At 36.7% G+C, this 20,870-nt stretch overlaps 2 protein-coding genes across 5 annotated transcripts in view; both read right to left on the bottom strand.

Annotated features, from left to right (window-relative positions):
* Positions 1-193: 193 nt before the first annotated feature.
* LOC124641818 (dynein regulatory complex protein 9-like) lies at positions 194-9,056 on the bottom strand. Of its 2 annotated transcripts, XM_047180058.1 has the most exons (8): positions 8,934-9,056; positions 3,482-3,555; positions 2,998-3,082; positions 2,466-2,612; positions 2,176-2,281; positions 1,276-1,446; positions 727-858; positions 194-459 (listed from the first exon to the last, which is right to left on the bottom strand). In XM_047180058.1, the coding sequence occupies exons 2-8, from the start codon at positions 3,540-3,542 to the stop codon at positions 265-267; spliced, it is 897 nt and encodes a 298-aa protein (XP_047036014.1). In that variant the 5' UTR covers positions 3,543-3,555; positions 8,934-9,056; the 3' UTR covers positions 194-264. The 2 variants fall into 2 exon arrangements, with proteins under 2 accessions (XP_047036014.1, XP_047036006.1); XM_047180050.1 differs by lacking the exons at positions 3,482-3,555; positions 8,934-9,056 and having other exon boundaries at positions 2,998-3,186.
* Positions 9,057-9,855: 799 nt separating this feature from the next.
* The window catches only part of LOC124643442 (diuretic hormone 45), a 42,629-nt gene continuing 31,614 nt past the window's right edge, over positions 9,856-20,870 (bottom strand). Inside the window, exons 3-6 of one of the 3 annotated variants that reach the window (XM_047182433.1) lie at positions 18,805-18,927; positions 17,398-17,493; positions 12,204-12,390; positions 9,856-11,021 (exon numbers count right to left, since the gene is read on the bottom strand). In XM_047182433.1, coding sequence (XP_047038389.1) covers positions 10,981-11,021; positions 12,204-12,390; positions 17,398-17,493; positions 18,805-18,927 — 447 coding nt within the window. In that variant the 3' untranslated portion in view covers positions 9,856-10,980. Of the gene's footprint in view, positions 11,022-12,203; positions 12,391-13,740; positions 14,265-14,914; positions 15,072-15,698; positions 15,888-16,119; positions 16,268-17,397; positions 17,494-18,804; positions 18,928-20,870 lie in introns of those variants that run through there. The other 2 variants (XM_047182441.1, XM_047182448.1) reach the window with 2 other exon arrangements.

Raw genomic sequence — 20,870 nt, 5'->3', positions numbered from 1 at the left:
CCGCCGCCTGCAGCGCGCAACTGACATTTAGCATTAGTGTCACTGTGATGTCTGTCAAACTGAAATATGTCATAACGTTCCTTTTTAAGACGAATGTTAAAAGAGAGGTTGTAATTTTTAGGTGTATTTCTTTTATTTATTTATTCTTAAGTAATAATTCTTTAAGTACACTAATAAATAATAAGATAAATCATAAAGAGCTAACCCATATATTGAAAGAAAATGAATTACAAATTTATAAAACTTTTCACTATTCCAAAGATTTTATTTCTTTTTGCCTTTTCCTTTAGTTATTCGCAGATATTTGAATTGACCAAGAGCTCGCCGCACCATAACACCCCGCCACCACGCTTGTATGCGCATCGCAGAAAGTCGCAATTTCTCTTCTCGAGCTAAACGAGCAGCACGTTCACGTTTAAATGTCAACCAACTTCGCATTTCACCTTGATGAAGGTCGTACTGAAACAAAGAGTTTAAAAAAATACAATTTTTTATCATAAACAGGCGCGGATCCAGCCCTCAAAAAACACACTCATTTGGGGCACATTCAGCCGACATAGTAGAAAATTCACTTTCATTAAATTCATTAAGGTGAAAGAGTATAATTATTAAAGGGTTAGTATATACGGCGAACGGCGCTCCATTTTTGGTGCCAAAATATGTATTTTACGAAGTAGGTAATCATTCGTAGGTCGATGTATGTATCTAACTAAGTAATTAACTTACCAACTTTTGCAGTTCCTGTCTCTTTCCGCTAGCAATGAGCAATTGCTCCAATTTCCTTTGACCTCTGGAGCTTATTTCGGCAATATCGGTGTCGTAACGCTGCCGCCAGTACTCCAGGGCTTTCTCGTGTTCCTTTCAATATATTTCGCAGAAGTTAAATAAGGCTCACCTAACTAAGTTCGCATGAAATGCTCCTACTCAATAAGTATTGATTATTCTCAGATTTACAGGAATTTATAACATTTCTTAGTTACGTAGGGTGCCTAGAACTAGTTACACTCACGGTAGGTAGGTTTAGGTTTGTAGTTATGTAATTTAGAAATCATAGGTGGGTAAATAGGTACACATAGCATTCATCATCAACACATAGTATTACAGTAGACAGATAGTTATTATGTTCCATTTTAGGTGTTCATTAGGCCGGAACGGTTGGCGATTGGAAGATCTATAGTTCCAGTAGTGGACAATATCAGGAGATGGATGATGATGCTAATGGAAGTAAAGATAATTATAGCTAAAGAGATAAGTATTATCACAGGTTGGATTTACTTTGATCTGCAAATCAAAAGCTTTGAGCAACTCTTCATGAACGCGATGCTCGTGGTCAGGTCGCGGTTTGGGCGGTCGAGGCACGTCCAACTTCAGTTCTAAGGACTCGAACCGCGCAAATAACCATTTTTCAGCATAGCAAAGACGTGTGTTTGCGTTGTGGAGATCATCCTGCAATCAATAACTAACTATGAATGAAGTAATTGTTTTGCCTCTCACTTGGTGTTTGATTAGTGGGTAACACAGAAGTCTACATAATATGAATAAAATATTCTTCGTAAGAAATACTGATGAAATTGGAAAGTCAAGCAAGTAGTGAAAACATTCCAAATTTTTCTGCTAATACATGGAACGATAGTAGCCGTCGGTTCCCTAACTCGGTTAGTTATTATTAAAATGTCAAGCAAGTATAAGAATACCGAGAAAATGTTGCGTTAGATGTACTTGTTACTGAGTTCCAGCGAATCAAATTAATTGATTTTCCTGCTAGGAGGCCAAGACAAGCAAAATTAATTTCCCTTTCAAACATAAATGTAAATTATAACGTGATGATTTAAGAGAAATTTATTAATTTATGTTACATTACATCGTCTGGACAACATACATAAATATATTGTTTCTATGTTAGTTAAATGATCATTGTGGTTATGGTACGTATTTATTGGAAGACAAAGTCCAAGTCTATTCGCACGGACTTTGCCTAGCTATTGTAACTCTTTCTCACAAATGTTCGTGGAACTACATGTTTTACGCTCCCAGTAACGCATCGGTGATCTTATAATGGCTGCATCGCAAACAGCGCTGTATACTGGGAAGTAGCTGCATCAGCATGTTTATCACTTTGTGTAATTATTACTTTCATAGAAACACACGAGTGCTTATATCTAGCTAGTTTCCTACACTCATTTTGTCTCGAAGAACAGCTACTTTCTGATCAGCGTTGCGAAGCTCCATCGCCCATTGACTTCTTTTGGCTTCCAATTCTGTTGCAAGTGCATTGCGAGTTCTAGAACAAAATACGATGTATTACCGTTACAGTAGGTACTAACGTAGAAACGTTATCATATTATGTCCGAAAAGAGTCTACGTGTTTAGTCCAGACGCGATTTATTCTAGGAAACCGTTGTTTGGTACTTTCAATTCAATGGAATTTGGGGTTTCCCTCTTCAATGGGCCGAAAGGTTACGTACGCTTTAAGTTGTATGTTGGTGTGCCGTAGAGACTCCACATCGGTCTCCGATTGTTGGAGCAACTCCACTGCGTTCTTCACTGACTGCCACTTCCCAGTTTCAGCGACCTCTATCAGAGTTCCTCTTATCACATCCTTCACCAAAGCTCTGAAATAATTTCATTATTCTTCAATCACAATAAATCTCTTTTTAGTTGTTACTAGCTTCTGTCCGCGGTTGCACGCGCATCCCAGATGAAGACAAAAACTCCTATGTCCTTCTCCCGGGTCTAACCTATCTCGCCTCTAATTTTCAGCTTAAATGGTTCAGCCATTCTTGAGTTTTAAAATTTGTAACTAACACGACTTTATTAGATTTAACAAAATACTTTAGTTAGATCATTTTTCTTTGCTTAAGTCAAGTTCAAGGTATAACAGGTATATCTATTATTTAGTACGACAAAGGACTGTGGTAGACAGACCTATTTATTTCACGTCCTTTCACGTTCCTCCGACGTTGTAACGCCATCTCCCTACCTTCGAGCACAACTTACCGGTCCTTCACGAGTTTATCCCGTTGTAGCCTCTCGATTTTGTTGTTAGGCCGCCATGTAGCAAGTCTCAGCTCCGCACTGCCTTCTGTAAACGAATGCCAGGGTGACGGTAGATGGCGCTGCGAGGTGGTACGGATACTTTCATAAGTTTTGGGTGAAAGAACCACCATGAGAACAAATTATACATCTGAACTTAGATAAAGATTCTGTTTCCGTATGTAAAACAGTGTAGTTATTTCATTTAAGTTGTATAGTTTGTATTGGTTTTGTAATTATTACTTGTTTTAATAGCATTTGAACTCGAGTGCGAGCGTATTAGTACCTACCTAGGCATTTACATTTACATTACTATATAATATTACAAACTAGTTGTATCTTTATCGATGAAACGTAAACAATAAAATAAATTCACTTTTGGCTTTCTTTTCACCTTTAATACTCACAATTTCACAAACAAGGGTCGAAACAGACACTATGAACTCACCTAAAATCCTCATTTGCAGTAAAACCACCTCAAATGACAACGCGAAGAGCAGAGCGTCCATTTCGCTAATCCTGCTTCAAAACAAAAATATAATATTACTGCATACAACTTTGGTTTGTAACGACCTTCTCTTTGTAACTAATTTGTCTTGCGTGCAAAGAGACGCATGTGAGGTATTCTATATGATAATAAAATGGCCGCAATAAAATTATACATTTCTCTGAAAACATAAAAGTTTAAAGCAAAGATTGTGCTTTTTTAGTTTAAAATGTTTTGTAGTTTTTATTTCAGCCACTTTATTAACGTACCTAAATAAAAATGTTTACCTAGAAAAGAAGTGGGTACGCGTGGATAAACAAGGGTTTTCCACAGTTTGTCCGTGGAAAAATTAAACGAGCAAAGGACTAGTCTTACCGAATTCCGCTTCCATTGTACCTACCTAGATCTTAATAAAACTGCAGACACATTATGATAAAATAATAAGTTTATGTGCTTCCACTACGACATAGCCTATATAGCGGAACTAGTAAATTTTGGCATAGCTTGACAGCAAAAGCTTGGCCACCTACTAGAAAGCATTTAGGTTGCTAGCATTACTGGAGATGCAGTCATTCCTTTGAATTCTACTGCAAAATGCTCGTAGCGTCCACTAAAGAGTTAAATATTAGTGCGACTAATAGGATGTATGATGTAAAATATACCAAATACGGAAGCATGGTGATAACTATAACAAGGTATTATTGTTAAGAAATTACGTTGTACAATCAGAATGAAGACGCTTTTAATTGAACCGCTTAAATATCATTCAGTTTTCTTAAATTGGTTTTTCCTTTAGAGACGGAATTGGACATAGCTGGTACTAATACCCCGGAATTATAGTTATGCTTTTCTGAAAGGGTGTCTGTGAAAATATATTTATAGAACAAAGTGAAATTGATTTGCTAAAGCTACTAGTTTCAGGATGTGCGTTTATTATATTAGATGTTGTATAGGTATAAGACGAATGTAAATTGTGGCGTTCGCACGTCCGGATGGGATGTTACGGTGAAGTCCTTCAAAAAGGTCAGGATATAGGATATTAGAAAGGTGACATTCAGTAGTAGAATTGCCTATCTATTTGTCTAATGGGTATGTTTACGTAGGAATGACTACCTAGCCAGCAGCAGGTAACTACAGTGATTTAATAGGTGATACGGAGAATTGTGGATCATTTGTGAGGAAGACTCGTAAGTCGTAATCATAAATGTGGATGGATATAGGATACCTATACTTAGAGGAAGGTACGACCAAAGAAACAATTGGTTATCAGGTTGTCTAGATAGATTGTCGCTTGAAAGAATTATGGGAAGAGAATGATGATGAAGACCTAAATGTTTTAATAAACTTTAGCCAGGTTATTTTGCTTGAGTAAACCACTTATTAACTCTAGGTTTGAAATGTATTTTTTAAGCATAATTAATATGTTACGTAGTTCATAAAAACCTTGTTTATTTATAAAACCTTATTAATTTACCTATTTAATTATTTTAAGATAGTTGTTAAAGATCTCGTACAGACACATTTAAATACATAACATGAAAATCTCAATACTATCTGTTAACGAGTCGAGAGCTGTAATGAACAGGCAAGAGTAATATCCGCCACAATATATTGTCTGTGGTCGATCACTGGCTTAACAATGGAACGGCAAGGAATCTGCCAGGACAGTCTAATGAGCCTCGCCAGTCGTGGGGGGCGGAATAGATCACTATCCACGTAACTAAAGAAAAGGTCTTGAATCTATTGGGATTGGGACATTCACGACACACGTATTCTATGAATGTAAGGTATGTATGTAATTGATTCTGTCTGTATATATCATTGTTTTAAAAGTCTGATCTTGGTTTCGCTATAGTTATTAATTAATTTTTATCATTACTTTAGTTGAATGTCTCCAGTTTTTTTTTTAGTTTCGGACACACAAGATAACGTAGTAAGTTACAAACATACCTTTCTGGTTGTTCATCCATATTTTCAAATATTTAAACAAACAAACACAAATTACTCTTAAGCTTGTGGCACATTATAGCAGCACGGCAACAGCACGGCAGCAGCACGGCGTCGCCTCGAATTAAGACTACGGCTAGCTGCCAGCGCGCCAACCACGCGCTGTCCGCTCGCCGTCGGCGCGCCGTCCGCTCGCCGTCGGCGCGCCGGCCGCGCGCCGGCCGCGACGTGTAAGCTTGCTGTCACCGCAAACTCAATATTATTTTAAGACGATTATGATTGATGTTATGATTGAACACGACGTAATGACGTTGTTTCGCTGCCGGCTCGGAGTCGGCGCGCAATTAGCACGCCGTCGGCGCGCTGTACGCATGAGGACCGCTCGCTTGCAGCACGCGGGCGGCGAGTCGAGTTGTGTGGAAGCGGCAAGCACGCTGACTGCTCGCCGTTGGCTTTTTCATATTGACATTACGAAATATATTATAATTTACACGATTTAATGCTCTAAATTGAATGACAACTTAAATGCTGGTATGGAGCCGTGCTGTTGCGGTGCTGCTGCAATGTGCCACGTCCTTTACTCTAAAACAATGATCAAAGAGGTTGTATGAGTATTATTTACGGTTTCCAAGCTATATTCCGTTCGATAGATGTTTGCATCTCCTAGCAACCTCACGAGGATTATTGTATGATCAATATGATTAGATTTCCGAAATAATAAACCGAATTGTTCAGTGAATAGATAAGTACTTAAAGTTTTCCCTGTTAAAGGCTACTTTTTGTATGGAATTACTTCTAGAAAATGTGTGTATCACACTTGAATTTAAAGTATCGATTGATATGTGTTCGATTGTTTCGACTGAGTGTAGTTTAGTTAGGCACCTAAATATTTAAATGGGGTCGTGATTCGTGTGCCAATTCGCCATACTTTATGATGGTACCTATTTAAAAACAGGACGATGCAAATGCACGGTGGTGCGAGAAATTTTAACATACGTTCTCACGTTGACTTTTTTGAATACAAATCAGGCAGACGTTTTTGCTACATTAACTTCGTGCTAACTACTGGCGCAACTAAAAGACTAACTAGAAGCTTATTGCTTAAGCTTCAATGCTACGATTGATATTCAGTCTCACGCTGATCTAAGAAGAGAAAGAAACAAGACATATTATTACGTCGGTTAAACTAGACGGCCATGACCGGTACGTTTGCAGCACATATTGGTATAGCGTGAATTGCTGGAAGGAGCTATAGTCTGTTTTTTAATCTCGTAGACTAAACTGACATTACGAGTGTGGTCAGTTTATTGCAAATTCTTAAATAGTGATGTGGCACGACCGAAACTTAGCGTTAATAAAATCAAGTATCGTTTTTTTACAATAAGTCATCCTGAAATAATGGGCTTATTCTTGATGATTACGCATGGCGTTGCGTGGTCAGATATCCCTGGCAGTTTGTAGCACGTCGTGCAGCCGTGTGTCCGTACGCGAATTGTAAATATAAAACTTTGAATGAATATTAAATTCGTCTATTATAGATAAAAAGTTACGATTCAACAAACCGGTATCGTAAGTACAACACTGCACAAAAAAGCTAGCAACATTATTTATAAGTTTGACATTTTGCAAGTGTCAATTTAGTCTACGAGATTAAAAAACAGACTATAGGAACTCTAGAATTCAAATTCTTTAGAGCTTAACTTTTCAAACAGGATTGTGTTATGTTACCGGTTGAAAATTGCACTGCTTAAATATTCAATAAGTATCTCACGTGATTCAAAATTATGAGTGCGGTAAATATGTAGGTTTGATCTTCTCGACTTTATGTTACGTACTTTATTAACGCAACTCGATGGGATGCCGATGACAGGGATTCCCAACCCCAATTCCCGAAAAAAATAAATAACAATCAACTATTTCATCCAAAATACGACAAGTGCGCATCAATTTTTTACCTACGACGGTAAAGTCAAAATATTTTAATTCAAGTAGGCCTAGAAGAGCTCTTTCAAAACGTCAAGGTAGAGTTGCACGGTTCCAAGGGGTGGGTCTCAGGAGGAGAAACTATAGAATGAGCATAGAACAACCGTATAGGTATACAATGAGTTCTAATATAGGGAAAAAGCAGTGCATTAAACTCTGGAATAAGCTATTTGCGAAACTAGAATCCAAAGAGGTTTTAATATTAAAATTCAAGTCTTTTAACCAATGTTTGTTTTAGTTTTAATATACCAGAGGGATGGAAAGCATTGCAAAGCTTTTATCCAACCAGTATTCCCGGAAAACTAGTCAGTATAATAAAGAAATCTTCTACATATAATATTTTTAGAAGTATTTAGTTTCTTTGGCACGTGGGCGAGACAATGGCTAGCTAATGAACCTTATGTTTAATATGCCCACGGTCTTACGGAATATTGTTGAAGGTAACACAACTAAGAATCTGCCATTCACCTTCATGCTGACTTTGTTTTAGAGTAATACATCAAATAAAAATATTGATAAACAAAACTTATAATTAGAAAAAGTTTTTTTTCTTTATAATGAATATTCCTTAATGAGCTACCGGAGCATGCTTTCCTTGTCAAATAATTTACAGAACACTTTTTAAATTGGTTTATTTATAGAGAACCCTTTTTCTAAGCTATGGCGAGTTTTACCGTTCATATTGCCAATTTTTCATTTTTGTGCAGGTAAACATTTTTCTTACCTCAGAGTTCGATCTACCAACACCAGACACAAATATGAAATAAGCTCGAAGAAATTGTTTTTTATGTATTTGTGTACATTACTATATTATATATTTACTATTGTCCCTAGTAAATATATCCTCATAAATCGGATTAACCACGATCATTTTCTAATGAAACTTTAGCAACAGTTATAAAAAAAAAACAATTTTACCGTCAGATGCTCTTCTTCTCGAACGAATATCAGTTTCATTCATTATTATCCTAGTCTTTAAGAAAACGGGTCGCAATCAGTTTCTAGACTAACAAGATGCAGCTTAAAATAACGGTAAAAAATATCCGATAAACTAGGAAGTAATGATCTGTTCCTTCTTTTGTTCATCCCTGCTTAAATAAAGCTGTGTAATACTTTAGCTGAGTGTAAGTACTCAGCTAAAGTATGAAATCCTGAAATTGTCAATAGGTACAAGTACAAATAGCAAATCAGTATTGGTTCTATTTGCCATTTTTGTGACGATATTTTAATGACTCCTCCCATTGTGGGTGCAGCGTGTGGTAGTGAAAATCTGACTAAAACCTAGAAAATAAAGAAACTTTAAGAAAGTAACCGACGAAAAGTGGCCTCCTTAAAAAATATACTTACCCTATGTGACATCCACATATTGTATGATGTTTGCCAGGAAAGCATAACAAGAATATTAACTTCATCATTTGTTCTCCATGATAAAACCTAGGCTGTTAGCATGCCTGACTATAACTCCTGACAGTACTTAAATTACCTAGGTGTTTCGTTTAAATTATACACGCTGTTCGCAGTACTGACGTAGAAGAGCGCTGCTCCGGTCGTCACGGTACCGAAAATGTGTTGAAGAGTAATGAAATCACGTGGCTCTCGAGGCGTCGGTCTAAATTAAATCACGTTAATTATCGCACGTAGACGTAGCCCGGGGCTCTCTTACCACGCCGAGCCAAGTATCTATCGCGTTACCCTCATGATATTACCTATGGAGCTAATATTTAATACGGCATGCATTTCTGACGAAAGCGATACCCCAGTGGAGCGGTATTGTATATTACCTAATGATTGTGTATTTTGGTATAAGCAATATGATGGAAAATGCTTCATATTATTATCACCCACCGTCATGAGATTTATCTCAAGAGTAGTTTTTAAATTAATGCGTTATTTTATAGATATGACGAAACTTTTAGCTAGGTACCTTCCCTTTTATGTGCACTCAGTAAAAGTATTTCTATTTAATTTATTTGGCGTTAACTCAGGTTGGCAAAAGTACTGTTCTGACTGCTGTAACACCATCTCTTGGCAACCATTTTTAGGCCAAAAACAAAAAACAAATTAATGTCGGTCAAAGGGTCGCGGCCGGTGTCAGCGGCGGGAAGTTGATTGAGCATTTTAGGCATTTTCCTAGTATAACTTAATTGGTTGCAACTCAAACAAAATTATGTGATAATTGCTTGTGTACACACGAAATTCCCCATGCAGGTACCTACACATTCTGTTCCTTTGTACCTGTATTTAATTATGGATTCCTTACTTTATCACCCAGATACTATATCAAAGTGGCTCTTTGATACACTCTACATTATTCCCAAAATAGTAATCCTCAAGGAATTTCAATCGAAAATACTTCGTTAGTCGCATGTGACAAGGAGACAAAACTCATTTTAATGAAACACAAATTAATAAGTTAACGTTTTTATTAAACGTAATTTATAATGTATGAACTATTACATTTTCTTCCTACCATTTATATGTTATAAGAGATCAATTTGTAACGTAAAAATACATATTAGTACATTAAACTACTCTGTACATATAAATTACGTAGAGACTAAGAGCAAACGTCTAACACGCTTACATCTGACAAGAATAATGTAAACAGAAGTAATGGCTTTTTATCGAAAACAAAAGTACTTCCTATAACGCTATCGATATTCTAATAATGGCGATATTTGGCACAAATAAATACAACTATGATCAGGAAATCTATGAAGGAGACATTACAGAGGTTGTGGTAACTTCAAGTTATGTAATATTCTAATTAACAACAATTAACAAGCGTAGAAAAATACTATTATGGAAATACAATAGATAGGACAGCTGTGTTCACAACAAACAAGGCATTACGACAACATACACAGTGTATGTTGAGCTGGATAACATACACCGGCTTACACAACGCCATTTAATATACGAAGAAATCGCCTGAAGGGATCATCCATTTGCTAAATTAGTGCCACATCTGACAAATCTCGTTTTGATTCGTAGACCTGCTTCTTAAAGCTTTCTACCTATGGTAATGGCCATCTTTGTTTTTCTCTCCCATATTATTGCATATCATCCTCAAATAATTGTGGTGGTCAATGCACTTATTGTCTATTTGCAACACTAATTCAGCAAGCGAATTTCAATGAAAGAAGTTCAGTAAGTATGTATTCACAATCTATATTAAGCTTTTAGCTGCCATCAACTAAATCCTAAATTGTATTTAACGTTCCAAGGACAAGCTAATGAATGAAGATGACAAAAGACGACGTAGACATTTCATATTGTACCTATCGGATGGAGACTACGTACATTATTATTACTTCGATATGTTATTATAGATTTTATATTTATACCACTGTTGTATTAGTATAACATTGGGTCAAACTATTTTTTCCTTATAGAAAAATTATGGTTTTTATTTAATGGCGTAGATTGCTAAAGAGGTTTTCTAGTGGTGTGTTGACGTAATATCTTATTTCCAGCCAGGCAGTGGCGACAGCTCGCGGGAAACAGAAAGGAGTCAGTCGCTGGTAGCTCTAGTTGTCGTAGCGGGTAGAGGCGGAGTTGACCCAGAATCCTAGACAAAAAAAAACATTTAATTTTTTTTTAAATCCTATATAAGACAATACAATCGCAAAATTGTTATTTAACTCTATTGTAGAACATCTCAAACCAATGTTGAATTGCCACCTTAAAAATGAATAAATTAATTCAAAAAGTTTCTTTGTGATAGACTCAATTTGGCGATACGACGTAGCAATTTTCTCGAGATAAAAATCTAGTTCAGAACCTTTTATTTTTTTTTTAATGTGTGTATATATGTATATGAACTGCTTATCTACTTTTAATTTTGCTTATACAAGTGAACATGCTTTTGAAATTACTTGTCTATACCATTACCCAAGCTTCTCAGTATAATGGCATTGCTATCTAAAGGTCCTAGTAGAAACTACCCGAATGAGAAGATATTCTTATATTTGAAAAGAAAAAAGATAACAGACACCTACACAAAAATTAGCTACTTACGATTCAGGACAAGTGCGAAAAGTCTACAAGGTAAACAGATGTACCTACGTGTAAGGGTTAATATAACTATATTCACAGTTTCATACGCAGAATAAATATCACAAATAGGATAAGCTGAGCTACATTTTTTCTCGTAGTTACTTTTATACCTTCAACGGAAGAAACACATTCGTGACCTTATCAAAAAACTTTACTTTTTTTGTCTTAAACCAAATAGGTACCTACCTGCCTGGCCTCCGGTCCATAAGAGTGCAAATACGAAAATTATCATGTCTCAATTCATATCATACACAGGTCCCTTCAAGAACCTTAGCCCACAAAAATGCTCTCGTTATTAAAATGTTTATTCGTGCTGTTGCTCGTGTTTTAGCTATCAATTTGTTTTCGACAGCGCGCGGTTCCACAAGTCAGCGGTTTGAAAACTGACAAGTCCCTCAGGCTAGTTTTAAATTTTAACTGCGAATTTTTAGATTAAAACCTGTACTTCAAACCGTCATGCACTGCTTGGGCATCGTCTACGAAGCACTATATGGTAGAAAACAAAGTCGCTTTTTCTGTCTTTATATCCCTATGACCCTATATACACTTAAATCTTCAACGGATTTTGATGCGGTTTTTTTAATAGATAGAGTAATTGAAGAGAACATCAATTAAATAGTGGGGAAATACTGTTATCCCGTGCGAAACCGGAGCGGGTAAATAGTATTAAGATAAAGTAGGATTTTTAAGGTACCTCGTTTGCCGACATTTTGCAGGAACAGCCGGTTGGCGACGGCCTGCCGCTGGTTGGCTTCGCGCATCTGCTTGCGGGCCACCTCGAGCAGCAGCCGCTGCCGCAGCACCTCCATGGGGTTGTTGATGGACAGCGACGGCATCTTGCGCTTCGGCCGCGCGCGACCCTCGTGCAGGTCCGACAGCCTCTGCGTAACCCCAACTCACCTTGTACTTTGTACTACATTATACATACGCAACTAACTACGGATACAGTCTAGATATTTATGGTATGCAAATATTAGAAACCTCCGTACTGTTTGATGTCTACTGTAATCACACTACATCAAAACTATGTTCAGAAATATAAAATGACTATTATGTAATATGATGAAACGGATAACTGACACTGATTTGAATACCTGGATCATATGTAAGAAGGTGTATGTGAAATCAAAAAAGAAAGATACGAAAGTAAATTCGTCAGCTCAATTTCAGTCCCAACAGTGATTTAATTACAGATTTATTAGGTTGTCAGACCGTTCATCTGTCACTAAGCTATTGCTTTATCGATTACCATAAATACGGAGTCATAAAATGAAATTGATATGGCTAATTAACCAAAAAATGTGGAGGCAGTTTGGCATAAGGCTAGAGGCATTTAGAACTACTTACTACTTTTAGTTAACTACAGTTTATGGGATTAAGGGATTTTGGGCGTAGGAAAAATATCTGGAATTAAAGATAGACTTGGCATTTCTGCTGTCCTATTATGTATATTGAATTACTCTTTCCATCTCACAAATCGATGGGACGTGAGAGATTCATTTCCCAATGAAGGGGTGAAATGTTTACCTCTGTTCCACAAGGTGTTGGGTTCCGTACCACTACATCTATATCTTCGTCAATAATGCCATTAGAGCCAGTAATTTGTTCTGACATGATGTTATCTGACATATATTAGCTTACTGACATCGGGAAACAAATCTAATTACTAACTGTTTCTTTTTCGAAACTACTATCATTACTATATATTTATACCATCCAGGATTACTCGTGTTAATAAAAAAATCATAGTTTACTTCTTGTAGTTCTTGCGGTTCGAATCTAACCGATGTCATAAAACGGTTTAGCTTTGCGTGCCTTCGTGAACCGTATTCGGAGATATTAAGTAAGACAAGTCGAGTAATTTAACCACCTTCGATATTTTACCAGGTATCTTCCTCATTGATATTCCTCCCTGAAGATTATAATAATTACTTACGTACTTTCGATTTTACCACTAATTTCGGTCCTATTTCATTCGGATCCTATTTTACGGAGGGATGATATCGAAAATTTAAATACTCTATAAATGGATTTAGCGGATTTACTCGTGTAATTATCTGGAATCGCTACGCCATGAATGATATATTATTTATTACGCATGAAAATGTTCTGCTTATTTTTACTGTTCTTATTGAAGTTATCTTTTTACTTTTTTACTTTCAGGGATTGTTATTTGATTTTTAATGTGGAAAGCGAACTTAGTCTAAGGGACATATGAATGAAAAAACTAATAATCTAAAAGACGTTTATTGCATCTTTTAATGCCATAAATTTAATTCATTTATTAATTACATTAAGGTACAAATGCTTGAAAGTAGGTTTATATAATAAATCAGCAATTTAATAAACAAACAATAATAAAAAAAAAATTAAGAGATCACTGAAATCTATTGACACAACTTGATTGTCAGTTACTAATAAGTATTTCTAGTTTAAAACAAAATTTGATATAATCAAAAAACCAATTTGTACTTTGCCTACACAAAATATACATTAAGAAATGGTATGCGATTTTTATAATACTATACATTTGAAATATACTACTATTTAAACATTGCTACTAGGTTCGGCTTTTCCTAAACTACTGTTTAACATCATATATGGAACATGCTATGTAGAATATTAAATTAGGCTATTTTAACGAATACTTTAGAACCGTGGAACTCGGGAGTCTACGCAGGCAGGCATTTCTTGGTTGGCGATTATAAGCTTTAAAAGTATCTGACAGCTTGCATCGAAGGGGACCACTGGAAACCTGCAATATGAAATACATTTTGTTAAAAATTGCCTCAGATTACTTGCATGCTTTGGTAGTGTATGAAATATTTAAATAATAATCACATGCGTAAAACTAAGTTCAATTTGATATGAGTCCGTTACAAGTGTTAGTAAATTCAGACATAATGCTCATGGGAGATTGCATGCAAAACAGAGAATCTAAGTAATTTATAGAGAAGGAACTGGGCAGCAGTACTGACGCATAATGCTTAACGAATAGCCAATTCCATATACAATGCAAATGTTCGTGACAAGGCTCCATTAGAAGATATTAGCAACACGGGCGCTGGAATCTATACATGTAATTTTGTACATATCTTTGACGATGTTCAACGTGACATAAGAGCAAACCACATGCAACTACTCTAAAAAACTAATTTTGTTGAGTCCTTTGTGTATAGAAAGCATTTAAAGTCTTAGATTTTCACATGACTGCATCTAAGCTGGATTACCGTTAGCTCCGTATAACAGAACAGAACATGACTCAAGACTATTATGTATGAGCGCTATTTAACATGGCAATTAACTACATAAAGGGCTTTGAATCTCTAATTACAATTTATGTTTGAGTGCCGTTCTAGAATATGGATGTTTAAGATTTGGAGCTGTATTGTTCTAAGTTCTCACCTCGTTTGCCGATGTCGTTCAAGTAGTTCCTGTTGGCGGCCGCGCGGAGGGCATTCGTCTTCCTCTCCTTCTCCTCGGTCAGCTTCTGACGCAGCAAGGACATCGGCAGGTCGATGGACAGCGAAGGCATGCGCCGCTTCACCCGACCACTGCCGGTCTTCACGCACCACGGGCTCATATTAGCTACTATCTCACTCAAAGACTAACCGAAGATATGTGTGGAAAAAATGGTCATTCTCTATCAGTAATGACGTTTACGATAATAATCTATGCAGATGATTACTAAACTCTGACAGTACATCCCTGTGTAGTTAAAAATAACTTCTTTACACATCACTTGACCAGTATAATCTACGTAATACTATTTATTCTGGGCCATTGAACAGAGCATGCAATGAGTTCATATCATCATGAATACAGTGTGGTCCGAATGCGAATATCCCAATGACCTAGTTTAGCTGACGTATTATTTGTAATAACAATAACAATGATAATTCTCCTGAATATTGCTAGCTGAATTTCACAATATTTGCTAAAAATAATTTTCCTATGAGCTGAGTAAAATACGTCTGGTAAAAGGTCTTTAGTAGATTTATTTCTAGATATCTTTTAAGGTTTTAACATTCCTTGAACGTGATCCATTAGAGTAATGAATCAGTGACTAGCACTTATCTACCCTTAAATGTTCCATGTACTGTAATGTGTTTTCTACCGAAACCTTCCATAAATATTTTACTATTGGTAAGCAAGTAGATAATCAGAGTCTATTAAAATTAAACAGCTATTTATAAAAGAATTATCTTTATTTTGCTCTCAACAGATGTCATACATAAACGTGCTTAGTTGCAAATAACAAGGGTAAATTTTGTACAAATCTATACTGGTAACTTTAGAAGCGGTTACATGTCAATGACAGGGACGGCTGCGGCAGCTGGATTCTATGCATGTCTTCAGTTCTGATTTCTCCAGGCTCCTACAAAAGAGAGAAGGTATATTAATATCATATTTACTTGGAAACGATTTTTATGATGGTTCATGCTCCATGCATGGTGTGCATATGCACATTTTCTTACACAGAAATATCAAATTTTTCCTAAGTACTTTCTATCTACATACATAGATAGATCTACATCTTTGATTCTATTGCTAAAAGTCGTGCATATCTCATATTTTTTTGGTTTAATTAAATAAGTTAGTACTCTAACCTCGCTTTCCGACTTTGTCTAAGAAGTTCCTGTTGTCCTGTCGGACTCTTTCGATGTAGTTGTTGTAGGCTCCTCGCTGCAACAGCTCGACCGCGGGGTTCACGGAGAACGAGCGGCGTGTGCGCATCTCCGCACCGCTACTTGCCACCTTCGTTATACACTCATGTTTATATTCACTGTACATCTCCTCGGCCTCGCAGCTTTCAAAAGTTCATGACAAAAGCAAGCAAAAGACAACAAACTCCGAAAAACAAATGAAATTCTATCATGTCGTAGTAGAGTTTTATAGCGTGTTTCCATTTACAGTTTTTTTTTTTTTGTGGAACGTTTAATTCGGCAAGTTTTCATGATCTTATTACAGTTTTATTGTAACCAAAAGCTTGCCTAAAAAGTTTGTTTGTCAAAGTAATTACAGCGAGAGTTAAACCGAGGCTGCGGCCAATTGTCATTAATGTTGAGACGCGTTCAAAATAAGTTTACAACTTACTAGACGACAAGCAACAAAAGCTTAAATGGTGTCACAAAGCAAATAAAGTGGGCCCTAGCGTACATATAAAAGTTAACGTTCAGGTATTCGTAATTAAATGGTACGCATCGTTTAACGTAACGACTAGTATACACTATACAGTTTGCGCCAAGCGGGACCACTGTCCGAGTACAACGATCATAATATTATCTGTGGTGAAACGTAACTCCCACGGTTTAACCGCAAATAGCATATCAATAACTTAATAAATAATGCCCTCAAAACTTTTTGAGAACATTTTCATATGAACTTTGGAGTAGGTAATCCAAAGGTGATAATTTACATAAATGCAGTTATAGCTTCGAGTTCCAGAGAAATTCTTCATTAATTTCGCAAATTAAAATTTTTACTGTGAAATTCGGTTTATCGGACACCTTTAACGATTATCGATCGCCAGTGGACACGGCAGATCCCAAATTGAGGGCGTAATTTATTTTACTAATTATAGACCTTTTCGTCTTGACAAAGAAAACTTTAAAAGAGATTTTCATCGAGTTATGGTAATATGAACGCTTGTTTACACAAACAAGTTTTAGGAAAATTTTCTTTTTAAGTCAAGGAATTTTCATTTAAATGAGTGGCGACCCTATTTTTCTTAATTTTATCAGAGAATTTTATGAATTGCTTTCACATTAGCTTCTGGATGAAAAATATATTTTGTGCATGGAATATTAAGCACGTAATTTTAGCGAGGTGATGCAAACCTCGATGAACCAATTTCCGTAAGCATAGTATAAGAAGGAAGGTGTTACCTGTGAGTCCCGGGGCACGTCAGCGAGTAGGTACAGCCAGGGTGCGCCGGCGGAGTAGCGCGCAGCCATCGGCGACATCGCGTAGCCGAGGCTCTCCTGCACAAACATCAATATGATTGGATAGGGAAATAGTGACATGGTGAAGAGCTATTGACAGATTTAATTTTTTTTCTCAATTAATTTGTAAGTTTCGTAAAAAAGTCTAAATTTCTTCTATATCTACATTTTCTATTATAAACAATCCTGTAAAATGTATTGTTTACTTCTTTAAGGGTCAATTCCCACTGAAAGAGCAGCGGCCGGCAGCGGCCGGCAGCGGCCGTAAATGCAAGGGATTGAGCGCGAGCGCGGCGGGCCGCGCGGCGCCGCGCTGGGCCGCGCCGCGCCGCGCTCTTACATTTTCCGTGCTCTTACGGCCGCTGCCGGCCGCTGCTCTTTCAGTGGGAATTGACCCTAAAAATCAAAAGTGCTGTGGTTAAACAAGCGTGAAGAGAGAGATGTTGACACAATCGAATGTGGAACAAATTCGCAATATAGATATTTTCTTTCTGTTCAACGTTCGTTCCCGGCGGATCCGCCAATTTTCCACCATGCGAGCACGGCATACAGAAATTTTGTAAAAAAAGTTTCTCGGCTTTTTCTGTTTGCCCTCGGCTCTTGAAAATACGCACTGAAGTCAGAAATATTTCACAAATACAATGCTATTTCGGAATTGTAAATTTCTACTTGATACTTATTTGTAAACATAGATTCATATGAACGTAAAGAATCTCGTGTCGGACAAAGTAGTAGAGTTGTTACAAATGTGTGGTTTAACTCAAACTAACTCGGCTACTAATTGGTTTCGCATGTAAACAGTCGCGTCACAACTGCCTGAAACTAACGCCCAACTCCAATTTTGTGCGTCAAAACATTTTACGTACCCAGTCTTATGAAACTATGTATAAGGTTGGTTACACAAGACTGCTAGCGTACCATATGACTATCTTAATGTCTTCCTAACTCCCAAAAAAGCTCTATGTTTAAGATTTTTATGATACCTACCACAAAAATAAATTATAACAGTTTTTAATAAAGGTCAATAGCAGTTATTGACAAATTGACTGACACAATTGTAATCTTAAATCTGTAAATATTCGTCATGCTAACATTGACTTCATCGCATTTTATCTGGTGAATCAGATTTATGTCCTTTAAAACCTATGTATACCACAACGAAGGGTTATTGCATTTGTTTAAATACACATTAATCTTCCAGGAAAAATAGATCACGAGGGTATTTTCCGTTGCGAGCAGCGGACTATTTTCGTGCATTAAATGACAGGCGCGTAGAGTAAAAATTAAAGACCTTTTGAGCAAACCTCAGTTGCATTTTCATGCCTCTTCTTGCTTGGCATGGGTACTTACGTCATCAGGCGAGGAGGAATCCATCTGTGCCATGTCGAGGGGTGACAGGGAGTCGGGAGCTGGTGCAGCCGCCACGCCGGCGCCTCCCGCCACCACCACAGCGCACCAGAGAGCCCACCACATCTGCGACAAATAGCTTGTTTACCACGACATCATAGAAGGTCTGATAATAATGCTGTATTGACTTTCTTTTTTGTAGTAAGTAGTAGTAGTGTAAGGTATGGCAGTCAGGTGGAATTAAGGCAAAATCCGACACTAGGGCTATTGGATTTTAAACTTCAGTAAAAATGCAGAATTTTGCTTATCACCTAGCCGGATTTTGCTGTATCGGGGCATCAAAAATCCTTAGCTAGCGAAAAATCAAATGGTAAATAATATGTTGATCAATTACACTAGCTTAGTAGGTATTGAAAATCCATAGAAAAACATACGAGAGCATTGAAATAGAAAATTACGGATATAAACAATGGTAGGTATGGCATTCTACCATACGGCATCAATACTAAAACAACATGTTTGCTACATACAGACCCTAATCTAGGTCAAACCTATATCTTGTGTACCACCTACCTTATTTATGTTTCAATTTGTGCTAAGCCTGTTCCTGTATCTATTGTTTCTCTCGTACCTAAATACAAAAAACAAATCGATCGGGACAGAAACTATTTAGAGAGGATTTGCAATCTGTACCTGCTTCACGTTTAGATAGTAATATCTCGTGGAACATAATAAAATAATCTTAAATCTACAGCAATCGTTGATATAGCTACACTCAATATCGAGGCAAGAAAACTTCTAAGTACCTTCTATATTTCTTACAACATGTTTGAATATTAAAATTTAAGCCCTGTGAACTAGCATGAGCGATCAGTTCCTTTGACTTTGAGTCAGCCACACTGCGCACACCAGAGCCTCGTGTGCATTTTGGAAGGTGAACTCATAAATATTCACAAGTTCACATTTATTCCTATCACGCCCCTCATCTGCTTAACCACTGCGTTTTAAAACCGGAGCCCCTCTAACCCGACCTCAGCGGCGGCAACAGTAACCTCTGATCCAAATTCGTAATTACGTTACGAGACTTTGTTGTTAATTCTTCAATCAGATTTCCTTTTACAGCGTCTCGTCTTACCCGAACACAAGGCTATTCATTCAGCCACCCAGTATTGTAGACTATTTGAACAAAAACCTTACAAGTCGTCGTTACTATTTCCAATTTCAACAATTATCTGAGGAAAGTGTTCTTTAATTAAAGTCTATTATAGTTTGATACAACCTCTTAGTTGCCAGATAGGTAATCAAAAACATTCTAAAGGATTAAATGAAAAAATACAACTTTATTTAAAAAAAGTCGTATCTCCGCGTAGATAACGAAGTTTTGAAGGCTCTTTCCACAACACTTTGATGGAATTTCAGTTATTTATTTGCAAAAGAGAAATGGACCTGTCAAAATAAATATGCCAGCACAAAGGTGCGCTTTTACTGGTATTTCCGCGATATTTTAATTTAAACATTGTATACGACTGTAGTGGGTACTACGAAGCTGTAATTTTTTATGAATAAAGAGTATATTCATCACAGGATTTAAATTTTAGTATATTTATATTAAAATCTTTTCGTTCCAGAACCCATAATTTTAAAATGAATATTGATTTCATTTTATATTGTTTGCAGAAATAAAATACGCTCGTACTCATCGAGTTACCCAAACTCTTTTAAATCTCAACCCCGGGAACACAGTTACCCAATCAAAATTATCAAATGATTGAAAATACCCAAGTACGTAGCTGAATACTTCGAAAGTGAAAGAAATACGTAACCCTTAATATTTTTGTGAAGGGAAAATAATCTGTAGGTAATATTGAGTAAAAGTAAGTATATTGTAAATCAAAAGTAAATAAAAAAAAAAAGAGCTTTAGGTACATTTACGAGTTTTATTGGACGCGATTGCAGGCGCGAGCGGGTCCGCGTTACTTATCGGCTTTAGGTGACGTCGGATATTTGTCTGCCATAAGATTAGCTCATCTCACAGCTCTTATTAAAACCTTCCATTTGCCAAACATAGT

This window comes from Helicoverpa zea, chromosome 2 (assembly GCF_022581195.2).
Source record: "Helicoverpa zea isolate HzStark_Cry1AcR chromosome 2, ilHelZeax1.1, whole genome shotgun sequence".
In the NCBI taxonomy this organism is placed as follows: Eukaryota; Metazoa; Arthropoda; class Insecta; order Lepidoptera; family Noctuidae; genus Helicoverpa; species Helicoverpa zea.
Note: the sequence above shows the minus strand (reverse complement) of the source record. Positions and strands in the feature narration are given on the sequence as shown.

Excerpts from the sequence above, each read along its gene's own strand:
- LOC124641818 (XM_047180050.1), bottom strand. The coding sequence starts at position 3,167 with ATGGTGGTTCTTTCACCCAAAACTTATGAAAGTATCCGTACCACCTCG. Across the intron at positions 2,282-2,465 it reads ACCAACATACAACTTAAAGC|AACTCGCAATGCACTTGCAA; the intron begins GTACGTAACCTT and ends ATTTTGTTCTAG. Across the intron at positions 460-726 it reads GACAGGAACTGCAAAAGTTG|TACGACCTTCATCAAGGTGA; the intron begins GTAAGTTAATTA and ends TCTTTGTTTCAG.